This window comes from Callorhinus ursinus, unplaced genomic scaffold, assembly GCF_003265705.2.
Source record: "Callorhinus ursinus isolate GAN/ISIS: 27379988/994484 unplaced genomic scaffold, GSC_fseal_2.0 scaffold12, whole genome shotgun sequence".
Classification (NCBI taxonomy): domain Eukaryota; kingdom Metazoa; phylum Chordata; class Mammalia; order Carnivora; family Otariidae; genus Callorhinus; species Callorhinus ursinus.
The window spans coordinates 37,634,032-37,648,969 of record NW_027397074.1 but is presented as its reverse complement, the minus strand read 5'-3'; the positions used below and the strand labels follow the sequence as shown (position 1 = coordinate 37,648,969).

Sequence of the window (14,938 nt, the reverse complement as noted above, 5' to 3'; positions counted from 1 at the left end):
TTTGTCCATTCCTGTCTCTCTTTCTCTCACACAGGTAAGAGAGTTACAGGGATTTGACTTCTAGGTCTAATATGCTCCTGTGAGGAAGATAGCGTTGAAACAAATGGACTTAGCCATATGCGCTTTCCCAGAAGTAGCTTACTTAAAAAGTGGAGGAGAGCTCAAATCGTGGTTCACATGAGTGGGAAGCCCAAACCTTCCCACTGATTACTTTAAAAAATGCTTCCAATATCCATCTAACCAGTGAAGGAGGCTGTGTTCAGCAGTAAGTCGACCTGAACAGCCCAGCAACATGATGTTCAAACCAGCATCCATTACTCTGCGGGGAGACCTCAGGTATTTACTAGACCTGTGTTTATCCCATTCCTGCGCCAGAGCAGTTAAATTAGGTTTACTGGTAAGATAACGGAACCTCTAAAATGTTAGTCATTGAGAGATAAAAATATTCAAAACTTTCTAATAAAATAGCTTTCCCCTAAACATTTCTTTTTTTTTTTTTTGTCTCTGAAAGATACTAGCAGCTCTTAAAATTTTTAAAAGAATGGGCTTGATCTGTGCTCCTCTTCTGTGCCTTTTTAATTTCCTACAGTACTTATATTAGTCTCCCATTGCCGCTGTAACAAATGACCACAAACTGAGTGGTATAAAGCAACATAAATGTATCCTCTTATCATTCCTGAGGTCAGAGATGTTAAATCAAAGTGTCAGCGGAGCTGCTTCCTTTCTGGACCCTCTAAGGGAGAATCCGTCTGCTTGCCCTTTCCAGCTTCTAGAAGCTGTCCACATTCCTCGGCTCATAATCCCACATCACTCGGATCTCTGCTTCAGATCTCATCCCCTTCTCGGACCCTGGACCTTCCGGCCTCACTCTGATAAGGACCTTTGTGATTACAATGGGTCTGCACATAATCTAGGATAACCTCCCCGTCTCGAGAGCCTTAATTTAATCACACCCGCCAAGTCTGTTTTTTAACATAGCCACAGGTTCCAGGGATGAGGACATGGTCATCACTGGGAAACTATTATTCAGTCTGCACAGTACTTTATCCTGAGGAATATTTCTCTTTATATATGGGGTTCCTGGTGACTTTTCTTCATATTCAGGTTTTGTTATATTTACCCACCAGGAAATTCAGCCACAAAAGTGACGTGTTCTCATATTCTCTTTTTGGAGAAATGTTTGTTCATGTCTTCTGCCCATTTCTTGACCAGAGTTTTTTGTTTTTCGGGTGTTGAGTTTGATAAGTTCTTTATAGATTTTGGATACTCGCCGACATGTTCATATTCTCTCTATCTCTGTCTCTCTCCCCACCCCCTCCCTACTCAAAGCACAGCTGAGAAAAAGCCATATATAGGGCAGATTGCTGGACATTACTGCCCCAAATACGCTATATTACATGATTCTTTAGGCTATTTATATACAATTACACTAGCACATAATTTATAGCATCTAATGTAATCATTACTGCTAATTCTTGAAAATACAGCATCAGGTTTATAAATCAGTCATGTTAAGAGATTTCTTATGCCCTATAGCATAATTTTGTTCATCATATCTATGTTTTAAATTTTAAAAACAATTGATGACTTTATTGAGGTGGAGAAGTAGCATCTTTGTTCTTTTAAACATAAAAGTATTATGAGGAAACTAGTATTTGGGAAATATAATATAATTTTCTGCTTTCTATGAAAAGCATGATTCGGCATTGGATTCAAGCATACCAAATTGCAGTCAAAAGTAAATTTTATGGCTGTGTGTTAGATCCCTTAAAACAGGGGTGTGTAATGGAAATTGTGACAGGCCCTTAATTATAATGATGCTACTCAGTGTGGATATAATAAATGTGCCCAGCTATTTCATAAAACACCCCAACACAGCCGAGAAATCTGTGAGTAACATGAACAGTCACCAAATGGCCATGTCTTGTGAATTCACTTTAAAAGCATGTGGAAAGGGAGACTGTCTCACACACTCCACTCCGTGCTGCTCCTTGACTGGGGCCCTGACATTCCAAGAGAAGAGCAGCGAGACATCATCTCTCAGCGAGATGGAGTCTTAACTGTATCTTCCATTGGTTTGAAAGAAAAGCTGACCCCTTTAGAAGAGGCTGATGTGTTGGAGCACTGGGTGTTATGAACAAACAATGAATCATGGAACACTGCACCAAAAACTAATGATGTAATATATGGTGATTAACATAACAATAAAAAAATTAAAAAAAAAAAAGAAGAGGCTGATGCGAGTGAGCAGGTGATGCTGTCTGATAGGCAGTAGCCATTTGAACCCAATAAAACCTACCGATAGACATTTGCAGAGGGAAGAGTTGGAAGGTAATCTGCAGTAATTCTGTAAGCAGGCAATAAAGGTATGAGAAAGTGTCAAAATACCTGAAGGTAAGTGACAGAGAAGCCATCTCCATACATGTCCGTCAGGACCTCAAGAAATGGGGTAGAGGGCCTTTTGCCATTAGACACGTGTGTGTCACATTATGGGTGAAAGATACAACATTTAGTCGAGTTCAGAATGTGAGGGCTGCAAAAATCAATAGAGGTCACATTTATTTAATGCACATGGCTTAAGTTCCTCAGTTGATAATAGAGCATGAGACATTGGGTGGCCAATAAATAATCCTGGACGAATCCTGCAGAACAAACTGCTGGACAGGTCAGTGTGCTGAGACAGGAGAGGAGGAGAGGAAATAGAGAGAATCACAGAACACCAGAGCTGGAAGGGATTAGAGAGAGCATCTAGATGCATGCTACTCAAACTTTAGCATGCACATGAATCACAGAGAATCTTGTAAAAATGCAGATTCTGAGTCAGTAGGTCTGGGGAGGGGCCTGAGCTCCTGATTTCTAAAAGCTCCCAGGGGATACTGATGCTGCCAGTATGTAGGCCATGCTTTGAGGAGCAAGGATTTAGAGCATTCCTAGTGTAGGATTCATGGCACCCAGGTGTTTTTGAAGGTAAAAATGGAAGTAAGTCAAGTCGGTTTCAAAAAGCTTAAGTGACATTGGGTATTTGGTTATGTATTTTATTCAGAACAAGATGGCGAGTAAATGAAAATGCAGGATGACTTTGTATCTGGTTGACAACTCACTGGGATCTGGCCTCAGACTGTCCATCTTTACTACATTCTAACTATATGCCTTCAGTATGTTTCAGAATCCTCTGCCTCAGTCTTACCATCTGTAAAAATGGACTGACAATAAAGCCTACCTGGTGGGATTGTGGGAGTCTTAAGTGAGTTAGTATGTGCAACGAGTTTACGAAGGTACCTGGCCCAGCACAAACCCTCACTCTGCATTGGCTAGTATTATTGTCAGATGTGCAGATGTGTAGTGCCATGGCTTTGATTTCTAAGAAAAACAAACTATTTTTAAAAATTTATTCAGAATGGTATACCACATCTTCCTACCTGGAGCATGACTTTCATGTGAAGGGGCTGGGCACCTTTCCACCTTTCAGATGGAGGAATGGAAACCCAGGAGGGATGAGTTTCTTGACCAGTGCACAAAGGTGTTTTCAAAAATAGAGCGAGAACTCAAGTTTCAGTCCTCAGTTGAAAAGCTTTTACCTTTTAACTCTCCAAATACTTTCCAAAGCCTTTTGATAACTTTTTTTAAAAAAAGATTTTATTTATTTATTTCAGATAGAGAGAGCACAAGCCAGGGGACAGAGAGAGAGGGAGAGGCAGGCTGCCCACTGAGCAGGGAGCCTGACATGGGGCCCGATCCCAGGATCAGGACCTGAGCCAAAGGGAGCCGCTTAACTGACTGAGCCACCCAGGCACCTCACCTTCCAACAACTTAATCTTAAAAGTAGGTGAACTCTAACTTGCTGTCAAAATTTTCAGGGAAGTGATGCGATTTCCATTTTCTGATCATTCGCTTTCTTCCTAAATTCTTAAAATCTAGACCCAATGGTCTAGCATCAGCCTTCTGTCCTCCGACCCAGTCAACCACTAGACCCTGTAGCCTGCATCTCACTCACGTGCTTCTCTCATGACCTTAGGAAGCAATGCTACCTCGACCCTCTTCCCACATCTCTGATTGCCACATCTCTCTGCCTTCTTGGCTCTCTTCACTCTCTCTCCTAATTGTAGAGCTTCTTAGCTCTACCTTCTGTGGTTTATACTCTCTCCTGACCCCCTGTTACTGGTTCTTGATATTTCCTCAGACAGCCAGAACTAGAAATCATGTCTTCCGAGAGACAGGTGGCATGGAATAGTGAGGAAGGAGCATGGGCTCTGGAGTCAGGCCATTGTGCCTGCTCTTTGTCCCTGCCACTTATTATTTGACCATGAAATTGGGCAATCTAATGAATCTTTCTGTGTCTTAGTTTCCACCTCGTAAATGAGGATATTACCATCTAATGCATAGGGTTGTGCTATGGTCTGGGAAGTTTCTCACAAAGTACCTGGTGTGGTGGAGGGCATTTGATAATACTGTTCCCTCTCCTCTTCTCTTTTGTGTAGAGCCCATTTCCTACTCTTTAGGAGTTGACTCTTGGATGTTTATCTCAAGTCCTGATCTTTTGTTGAGCACTCATTCCCTGATGGGTATCTTCCTTTATGTAATTCACCATCTTCTCAAATTCAATGTCTTGGACTGAATTCATCAAACAAACTGTTAATATTGCCACTTTGCATCATGCTTTTAGTTTTCAAGTCTCTCAAGCGCAGTCTTTGAACTACCTCTAATTCCCACTTACTCTTTTCCACTCCCCCAGTGAGTCAGCCAGTCGCAGCTCTTCACCAAGTCCCTTAGATCCTTTGCATGTCCTCTTCATCACTCTCCTTTTGGGTTTATAATCTCACTGTTCAAGTAATAGATGTAGTCATATTGGGCTCCCCCCACCTTCAGGCTTCCCAAGTCAACCTACATAGCGCTGCCAGTCCAACCTTCCAGAAGCCCAGTTCTGACAACATCTGTCCCCTGCTCCAAACGCTTTGGTGATTCTTCAACAAATCCTCAGTGTTCACTGAAGACTTTCTGTGATCCAATCTCTGAACTTTTCTTTCTAAATTTGCCTTCAACTAATCTATTATATAACCTTATGTTTCAGTCAAATCTATTATTCATTTTTCTCTAAATGACACTTTTCCAACACTGAACTTTAATTAAAAAATTGTGCTGGAATACACATAACAAAAAATTTACCATCTTAACCATTTTTTAAGTATACAGTTCAGTGGCGTTAAGTACATTTGCATTGTTGTGCAACCATCACCACCATTCACTTCTAGAACTCTTTTCTTTCTGCAAAACTGAAACTCTGTACCGATTAAATAATAACTGCCCATCCCCTCCTGTCCCCAGTCCCTGGCAACCACCATTCTCCTTTCTGTCTCTATGAATTTGTCTCTAGGTACTTCATATAAGTGGAATCATACAGCATTTTGTCCTTTTATGACTGGCTTATTAGCATGATGTCATCATGTTTCATCCACATAACGCATGTCCCACATGGCGTTTTTTTTAAAGGCTGAACGATATTCCATTGTATGTATATGACACATTTTGTTTATCAGTTCATCTGCCAATGGACACTTGGGTTACTTCCACATTTTGGCTATTGCAGATAATGCTGCTATGGACATGGGTAGGTGGGTTATTTCCACATTTTTGGCTATTGCAGATAATGCTGCTATAGACATGGGTAGGACACATCCCACTTCTGAAGCTTTGCTCACGCCATCTCCTCTCCTGGAGAAGATATCCTTTCTCTTCCTCACCATTGACTAGAATTCTCTCAAAACTTCAAGGTCTGGGGCACCTGGGTGGCTCAGTTGGTTAGGCCTCTGGACTCTTGATTTTGGCTCAGGTCATGATCTCAAGGTGGTGGGATCACACCACACATCAGGCTCTGTGCTCAGTGGGGAGCCTGCTTCTCTCCCTCTTCCTCTGCCCCCCCCCAAATTCTCTCTCTCTCTCTCTCTCTCTCTCTCTCTCAAATAAATAAATAAATCTTTAAAAACAAAAACAAGTGTCAAAGGTCTGGGTTGAAGTAACATTGCCTGAAGCTGTCCCAGGCACTGTCATAGGAGATATTTAGGGAATGCTTACTGGCACTTGTCATATAAACTCTCGTATTTCATTTTTGTTTCTTATGTGAATGTTTTATAAGCTTTTTTGGGAAAAGTAAAATGGGAGGATTTCCCACTGTTTGGTTGGTTAATAGGTTACTACAGAACTTGGTATAGAGAGAGAGTAGGTATGTAATTAATAAATTTTATGAAGATGGTCATGGGGGAGAGGATATGAAGAAAGTGGAAAATCAGCAGAGACTATTTTCCCATTCAGAACCTGAGAGTGTTTGACAGTTTGGGGCTTAGACCTTCTGTTTTTATATATATTGTCCTTGTCTTATCCTGTCATGGGCAGAGAAAACATGGAATCTTCACATCTAACCTGAGAATTTAAAATGGTTTTGGCAAGCTCATAATATGGCTTAGAATAAGCAGAATGAAAAATTCAATATGAATGATCACAGCCCAGCAAATTGCAGAAATAAGCTCTAGGGATGGTAGAATATTATGCACAGCAGGAAGATCTTTAGAAGCTAGTTGACCATAGGCTGAGCATAGATCAGCAATGTAGGAACATGATGCAATGGTTAAAAAATGAATTTTGATAGGATATGATAAAAGAAATATAACATGAATTACCTATGTAGTAACTCTTTTTCTCCCCCCAAAGGGAAAAAAAAGTGGGCCATTATCAGAGAATTGTTTTTCTGTAATTGGGGTTTATGATTTGTGGATGTATCTTGAGAACAATAACCATAAATGTACACATCCATTTACTGAAATATTTATTAAGTACCTATTATGTACCAGGCATTATGGCAGGGTTACAGGGTAAAATACAGTTCCCATATAAAAGATATAAATTGCAGGGCACCTGGGTGGCTCAGTCGGTTAAGCGTCTGCCTTCGGCTCAGGTCATGACCCTGGGGTCCTGGGATGAAGTGCCATGTCGGGCTCCCTGCTGGGGAGTCTGCTTCTCCCTCTCCCTCTGCCCCCCTCATTCATGCTCTCTTATACACTCTCTCTCTCTCTTTCAAAATAAATAAAATCTTTTTTTAAAAAAAGCAGCTTTAGAGACAGGCGGATAAAAGACAAACTTTGAAAGAGAGATATATACAAGATCCTCAAGTAACAGAACGGAAATGTCTAACCCTGACTAGGCTGCAGGACTTGGTCAGAGAAGTCTTCCTGTCTCAGTTAGGAGTTAATCAGGAAGAGAAGATGGTGGGGTGGTCATTTCCCATACATAAAGCCACTTGAGCCATGACCCAAAAGCAAGAGAAAATGTGGCTGGCTCTAGCTAGTTAGGGCATAGATATGACCAGCATCACAGACGTGAGCCTAGACAGTGGTGGGAAACAGCCGGCCAGGAAAGTATGTCTCAGGCCATAAATGAAGGGCTTGAATTTTAATCTGTAATTTAGCTCTGTATCCCTTGAACTGTACTTGACCCGTTGCAAACATTGTGTATTTACTGTTTGGACAAAGAAATGAGTGCTTCACAAAGCCCCTGGAGAAAATGATAGAAACCAAGGTATTTGAACCTGAGGACAGACAGCCTCTAAATGTTATTTTATGAGGAATGCTATGGCATGTTCTCGATCTTCCCTTGATGATAGTACCAAACAGAAGAAGGGAAACCAGCAGAAGCAGATTTAAGTTCTATACAGGAAACACCCTGCTGACTGTGGACAAGTCACTCAGCAACAGCTTCAGTGTGGGAACTCAGGGGAAGCTGGGGATTCTTCCTCAGAGTGCGTCCCAAATATGGTCACGGCCCCCTCTGGGGATAGGCGTAGGTGCATTCTTGCTTAACTGAGTTGCTGAGAGGTTTTGCTCTGATCTGGGGAGCAACCTCATTCTTCTAGTACATCAGCAACAACTGCATCCAAGCTCAGGGTTCACATAACTTCTTTCTCCCTGCTGCATCCTGACTGATGTGATTACAGTTTTATTTTGACTGCTTTCAAGGTAACCTTTTCTGCCCTTTATGTGTATTCAGGAGAGTTGGCAGGTAGTGGTGCCCAAATTGCTTTATAGTCACCTGTGGGGGTGGGGAGAGGGGGACAGAGGACATTTAAAGAAAGAGCAGTTTGCTGTGGTCCCTCCGGAGACCCTCCTGCCGACACCCCTGATTACCTTGATCAACACTCTGCTTTTGCACCACAGCTGTAACCTGCAGCCTGGAAAACGGGCTGGTAGTAGCACTCGGGGTCCACGCCTGGAAGCCCCTCAGAGCACCCTACAGTGTTTCCTGCCCTCCAAACCTCAGCCCAGCAGCCCAGCTCTCAGCTCCCTGTTCCAGAAGGCTTTGCCCAGTTAGAGCCAACACACAGGAACACGCAATCTAATTTTCATGATAAAAGACCATTTTGCATATGAGAAACATGCTTACAGTCCTTGCTCAGGCCACTGGATCTCCAGTGCCATTTTTGCTGGCCTGGTGGCAGCCTCCTGAGCTGAGTGGCAGCAGAAGGGGTCCAGGAAACATGGCATTAGGACATCCACAGCCAGGATTTGCTAATAGAGACAATACCTTGCCCTGAAGGCAGTTTCCAGCTGCAGCCCCGAAGCATACACGTTGAGAATGTATCACACAGAACTGTCAGTCAGTACTGGAGCCAGAAAATTGTTGTTTCAAATGTTACAGTACAGGAAAATCGCCTCTCTGCACTTGCTGCCAAAAAAATGACAGCTTAATTTATGCCACACTGAAGCTACATTACAGAGCCATTCAGCTTGGCAGTTAAGTACGCTCCACGCTCACATCTTCCCCCTGTGCAAGTGCGCTGGGGAGAAATACACAGGGGCTATAATAAGGACAATTGGCCGCAGGGTTTGCCATGTCAGTGGAACTAAATACAGGTGAAACAGTATCAGCCATAAGATACATCACCCCCACCTCATTTGCAAAACCACTTCTGCCTGGTCACTGCAAATATTCAGGAAGCTCGGTGGCAACATTGTTATGCACGGGGTAGATGAAGGAGAGAGGTGCTCGCTCGTGTCAACTCCCTGGGTTTTATGTTGAGGGGAGGTGCTGCAGTATTACCCTGTGACTTTGAAAATTATGTCAGTATCCTTGATGCAGACCTTCAAAACTTGGCAGTGTTTACCTTTTTCGAAATTAAAAATCTGACAGTATGATACTGTAGCCAAGTGTCTGTGTTTTTTGTCTCCATGTACATGAGTATTAAAGATACGCTTAATAGTCAAATTAAAAAAAAAAACAATCCAAATAATTCTCACCGAGGTTGCCTTTCATGCCCATTTTTTGTAATTATCACACAAAATGAACCACCACGTACTCAAATGGCAAACAATATGACTTCTTTGGGCAGCAATGACAGAAAAGTTAGAGATCAGCTAGAGGGGTTCTTTTTCTTCACATTCTCAGCCATGAAACTTCTGTAATGTCATCCTGATTCTATTAAATAAATGTCTAATTTAGACTGGCATTTCAGATGAGGACTCAAAAGTCCCCTCGATAGAATCTTGTCAGAGGACACCGCTGCCCCTTCACATAAAGGAAGCCAGACTTTGGAGTCACTTTCCTGAATGCCCTCTCTCCCAGAATGGCCCTATGGAATTGGAACATTAATTGGGCTTCTGAATGTTTTGCCAAGAAACGCTTTATAAGTAATTTGCAAAATATTTATAAGGCAACCGTTGTAAAACATCACAGCCCTGAGAAGGCAGGTTGTCTGCAATTGGCTTCTCTCTGCTCAGTAAGCCATTCATAATAAAATGAGCGGCCCTCAAAAGAGAGCAAATGCATTTGCAATGGCTGTTGATGTGCTATAAATCATTCTCAATAAAACGACTTGCAGAGATAAATGATACATATCTATTTAATAATCCATTATCCAAAATAAATATTCTACCTTAAAATAAAGCAAATGCACTTGCACTGGTTGTTGATGTGTTAGAGCTGTTCAGGCTAATGGTAAAATGATTTGTAAAGTGGAACTCTGGTGTTGGCCATTGTGTCTTGTGTGCTCGGGGGAGGTTAATATCTCTTCATAACTCATCAATAGAGATGCCTTAAAGTAAAAACATCAACCAAATGTCCCCATATATCTGTAACCATACTCATTTTAGCTTCTTCATTGGGTGCCTTTGTTTTCAGAACACAGGCTTTTTTAAAGCATGGTTTTGCCCGGGGGCAAGGTGTTACCAGACTATGACAAAGAACGCCAAATAGACAAATTTCCAATCTCTGGGAGTTTATCATGGAAAGTAAGCCATGGGTAGGTACAGCAGAATGGACACTAAGCAATAAGAAAAACACATTTTTAAACAAGCAGGAGGATAAGGAACTATTCTAAAAAGTTGACTTTTCCCAGATTTAAAATCCTACTGGCCTCAGCATGGGGTGTACAATGTACACAGCTGCTTTCCATCCAAATACTGTACTTATGGCTCCTTCTCCAGCACCCTTTGGTCTGGGTAGCCCTTGGCTCAGCTGTCAGCACTGCAGGTCACCACACCGGATGACTTGGGACAAGTCAGCCCTCTGTGTTTGCTTGCTGGTTGCTCTCGAACCAGGAGCCTCAACCATAGTTGATCTGCAGAATTTCCACCAGCTTTAAATGCCTTTAATTCTTAGCATTTTGTTTTCTTTTTATGTTTGCATTAGTATTTTCACTCTTTTGCCTATCATTTTTGGTTCCGCTGTCCTGAAAATTTGAATTCTAAAGAATAAGGTCTCTTTCTCCTTAAGCCTAACCCTGTTACCCTCTTAGGTTAGAACCCTAAAAGGATGACCGTGATCGTGGTAATGGGTGCATGTCATATTCAATTCACTGAATTTACCATTCAAATATTCCCATGTATCTGTACAAAATATGGCTCCTGCCTTCCCCTTGCCATCCTGAACCCAACACGGAAGAACCTGCTTGTTCAGTGGCTTGTAGCCAAGTGGTGTTCTCCGTTCTTGTGCCTGCCTACCACTCACAGTCTCATCTGTAACATGGCCTACCTGTTACAGAACTCTTGCCCCAAGTTGAATGACAGGTGAAGTCTAACTATGATTAACTGAGAGATCCATAAGCCCTTTGCACACTCCCATGTCACACTAGACATTACCAACTCATTTGCCCTGGTTTTTAATACTCCTTAATTGGAATGCTTCTGTTGCTGCTATATCTTAATGAGCCGAACTGAAAACATTCCAGGCAATCAACGCCTGATAGATATACTTCCAATGAGTCATGGGCAATTCTTTCACAGTAATTTTTTCCCCTTAGGGTTTTAGCAGTCAACCCAAAGAAGACCAAGTTGTAACAATAGACTGTAGTATTCAATAGGAATTTATTGAATGCCTACTATGGGCCATGTCTTATGCTAGGCATTAAAACAGACATCTTTTGCCTCAAGGAATATATGTATAGCTAACTTTTTATTTTTAATAAAAATCTCTCATCACTGTGCACTTTTTTGAAAATACTATGTAAGTCTTTTCTTTACGCACAGTAGAGGTCGTATGTCTTCAGGGTTGTGCCTCCACGCACCTGTGGCTCTCCAGAGACAGAGCTCTGGAAGGCAGCAAAATACGGCTATCTCTTGGCCAAAGTTTCAATTGCAGGTTTCTCACTGAATTATCCTAATATAAAGGCAGGTTCCTACATCTTTTAGGTCAACTGTTCCTAAAACTACGGCAACAATAGGTGTAATTCCTACCAATTAGCATGGCAAGCCTTACCGCTTCTCTGCTGATGGCTACCTGCCCTGTTGCCTGCCGCTTCCCCTCCTGCTGGCTTCCGCATGGCTTCTCCGTTCTACTTTGGAAAATCACCTTCCTTCTTCCCCGCCTAAAGCATTTTTCTTTTTTAACTCAGGAAGTTAACTTTTCTTTATAACCCCTAAAGAAAAAAGTAATCCCATGAGGTTGTCCTTTCTAAGGCATGTGGTGCCCCCGTGATGAATCAAGGGAATTTATGCAAGAGGCTGAGAAACCCAAAGAAAAATGATTTTTGGCAAATCTAAATAGAGATTTAGCCAAACCAGCTGACTTGTTAGAGATATGTATTTGAAGGTCAACGGAGGCCCCTGTCCCCGAACTGGAACTTGATTCACAGCTGCCCTGGTAGGAAGCTCACAGGGTTCCCCAAAGATGCTTTAAATCATATTGCTGCCTTATGGGCTCTACTCTGTGAATACGATGATGTTTTGAAAATCTGTACAAGCCCTTTGTAAGAAGAATCACATATACTGCAATCTCTGTCTATTCCAGCAGGACAACGTGGCATTCTAATGCAGCCATTCTGACACCAAGTCAAAACTTTAGTGATCCAGACTTCTGTCCCTAGATACTACTTGTGACCAATCTCTTATAACTCTGACTACTAATTAAAAGTAAAGATAGAGTTATTTGTCTTTAAGGTCCAGAGTAAGCGTACAACTAGTTTGTCTTAGCTTCTCTCAAGCCCATTTCTGTTCCATCAAAGGCCACACTGACAGGGGGAGCCAACCCCGTGGTTCTGTGTGGTGTCTCACACTCTTACCCAGACCAACACTCCCACATTAGGAAAGCACACCCAAACAAAGCTAAGGGAGGAATGTTTGCAGGATTTTAGGGTCTGAGCTGAGTGATTTCCAGGCGGGACTTGCAAGTGGGGGCCTGACTGGGATTGGGAATCAGTTATGACCCAGTAGTTGTAGACTGATGGGCAGAGCTAGGAGTCTTGAAGCAAGTTTTTTTTTTGTTTTTTTTTTTTAAAGATTTTATTTAATTATTTGACAGAGAAAGCGAGAGAGGGAACACAAGCAGGGGGAGTGGGAGAGGGAGAAGCAGGTTTCCCCCAATGCGGGGCTCTATCCCAGGATCCTGGGATCATGACCTGAGCCGAAGGCAGATGCTTAACGACTGAGCCACCCAGGCGCCCCTTGAAGCAAGTTTTGATTAGCAAGTTAGATCACAATCTTACCTTCTAAGAGCAAGTATTTCCTGGGGCAAGTGGCTAAGGTTTTTTATGTCTGGCACCAGCATTTCTTAATTCAGGGACAGGGAGTTATGTCGGTCTCAATTCTCAAGATCTACACTTGCCTAAATAGTATCAGAGAGAGAAGCACCCCAGACGTTCCCAACAATACATGCTTAGATGACCATTTATACAACTGTCCCCTCACCACCCCTACCAACCAACCAACCAACCAACCAAACAAACTGCTTCTCTTCCTTCCTTAACTCTCTTGACTCTGTCCTGGATTCTGGGCCAATTCTTCTTTCAGGACATCCTTACAATGTCACTCACCCGAAACCATATGGACCCATTAATCCTGTCATTTTCTACTTGTGAAGAAGAGTTTAGATAAGGTAACTATTCAAATCACTTAGGTTTATTTGATGATTCACGTAACTGCTAGGAATGGTGAATTATTATTATTCAAGAGAAAGGAGGTATTGCATAAAGAACTTCTTGGTGCTGCTCAACTAAGGGGAGCACAAGGTCTCACGTCGCAGAGTGTAGATTGTTAAATAATCAAGACTCTGAGATGCGTTAACCTTCAGCTGGTCTCTGAAACTGTCTTAGGTAAAACTAAGTTATCAGGTTTAGCAGATAGATTTAGTTTCCATATCTATGTATTAAGTATATAAATATATCAGATATATAAAATATAATTAACCAATCTGGGTAAAGCCCCACAAGGTAGGTAGTACTATATTCACAATTTACAAATGAGGAAACTGAGGCACCAGCAGGTAAAGTCCATTGCACATGGTTATATCATGAATTGGTAGAAAGCTAGCATTTGAACCCAGGCAATTTGGCTCCAGAATTTCTATGAATCACCATACCCTGCTGCCTCAACAAAGAAAAATAAACCACTTTAAGTGGCTTCCGTTGTAATACATTTCAACATGACCCAGAATTCAGGATAAGGTGAGACTTACTTGAACAGCACTGCTTGGGGAGTTCTCAGAGGGCCTCACCAAAGGTCTCTCAGGCCACCTTCTCCCTTTCTGTGTCCCAGCCAAGCACGGTGCCTGGAACAGTAGAGGGGTTGATTAATGTCCTATGGTATGGAGCTGAGGCTGTGAGAAGGGGGACTGGACCTGTGATCTCTGACAGGCCAAGCCTCTCAGCACAGCTCAGTGGTTAAGAACTGCGGGTCTTCTTGCAGAGGCGGCAGCTCCAGAGCGGAGTACCAACTGCGGCGGTCGGCGTCATGGCAGGGCAGGCGTTTAGAAAGTTTCTTCCCCTCTTTGACCGAGTTTTAGTTGAAAGGAGCGCAGCTGAAACTGTAACCAAAGGAGGTATTATGCTTCCAGAAAAATCTCAAGGAAAAGTGTTGCAAGCAACAGTAGTAGCTGTTGGATCGGGCTCTAAAGGAAAGGGTGGAGAGATTCAACCAGTTAGTGTGAAAGTTGGAGATAAAGTTCTTCTCCCAGAATATGGAGGCACCAAAGTAGTTCTAGATGACAAGGATTATTTCTTATTTAGAGATGGTGACATTCTCGGAAAGTATGTGGACTGAAATCATTATTAAAATGGCATGAAGTGAAGCTGCCCATTCCAGTGAAGTTGTGAAATCTTTCATCATGTAAATAATTTTCATGTCTCTCTTTTATAATAAACTAATGGTATCCAAACTAAAAAAAAAAAAAAAAAAAAAGAGCACGGGGTCCAGAATTGGACTCTCTTGGACTTAAATTCTGACCGCGGGTTATGATGGTGCTGATGGATACCTTGGGCAGGGTGGTGGCTATAGCCCTGTAACCTCCATCAGCCCCTGCCCCCCTAAATAAGCCTCTGCTCTTCAGTGGAAACAGAACACTTGCCTACAAATGCAGCTTTAGGATGACTCTCCTGCTCCCACGTAATCCTCAACACCCCTCCCAACAAAACGGCCTTGCCAAACTCTTCCCATGTCAAAATTCGGCAGTCCCATTCACCACTGGG

The 14,938-nt window shown here is 42.4% G+C and overlaps 1 protein-coding gene across 1 annotated transcript; it reads left to right on the top strand.

The window, feature by feature from the left end:
• The first annotated feature begins 14,146 nt into the window (after nt 1-14,146).
• On the top strand, nt 14,147-14,651 carry LOC112825200 (10 kDa heat shock protein, mitochondrial). The gene has a single exon (XM_025873294.2). It carries the CDS (start codon nt 14,205-14,207, stop codon nt 14,511-14,513), a length of 309 nt encoding a protein of 102 aa, XP_025729079.1. The 5' UTR covers nt 14,147-14,204; the 3' UTR covers nt 14,514-14,651.
• The last annotated feature ends 287 nt before the right edge of the window (nt 14,652-14,938 follow it).

Bases quoted from the DNA above. Each gene is read 5' to 3' on its own strand.
- LOC112825200 (XM_025873294.2), top strand. From the start codon at position 14,205: ATGGCAGGGCAGGCGTTTAGAAAGTTTCTTCCCCTCTTTGACCGAGTT.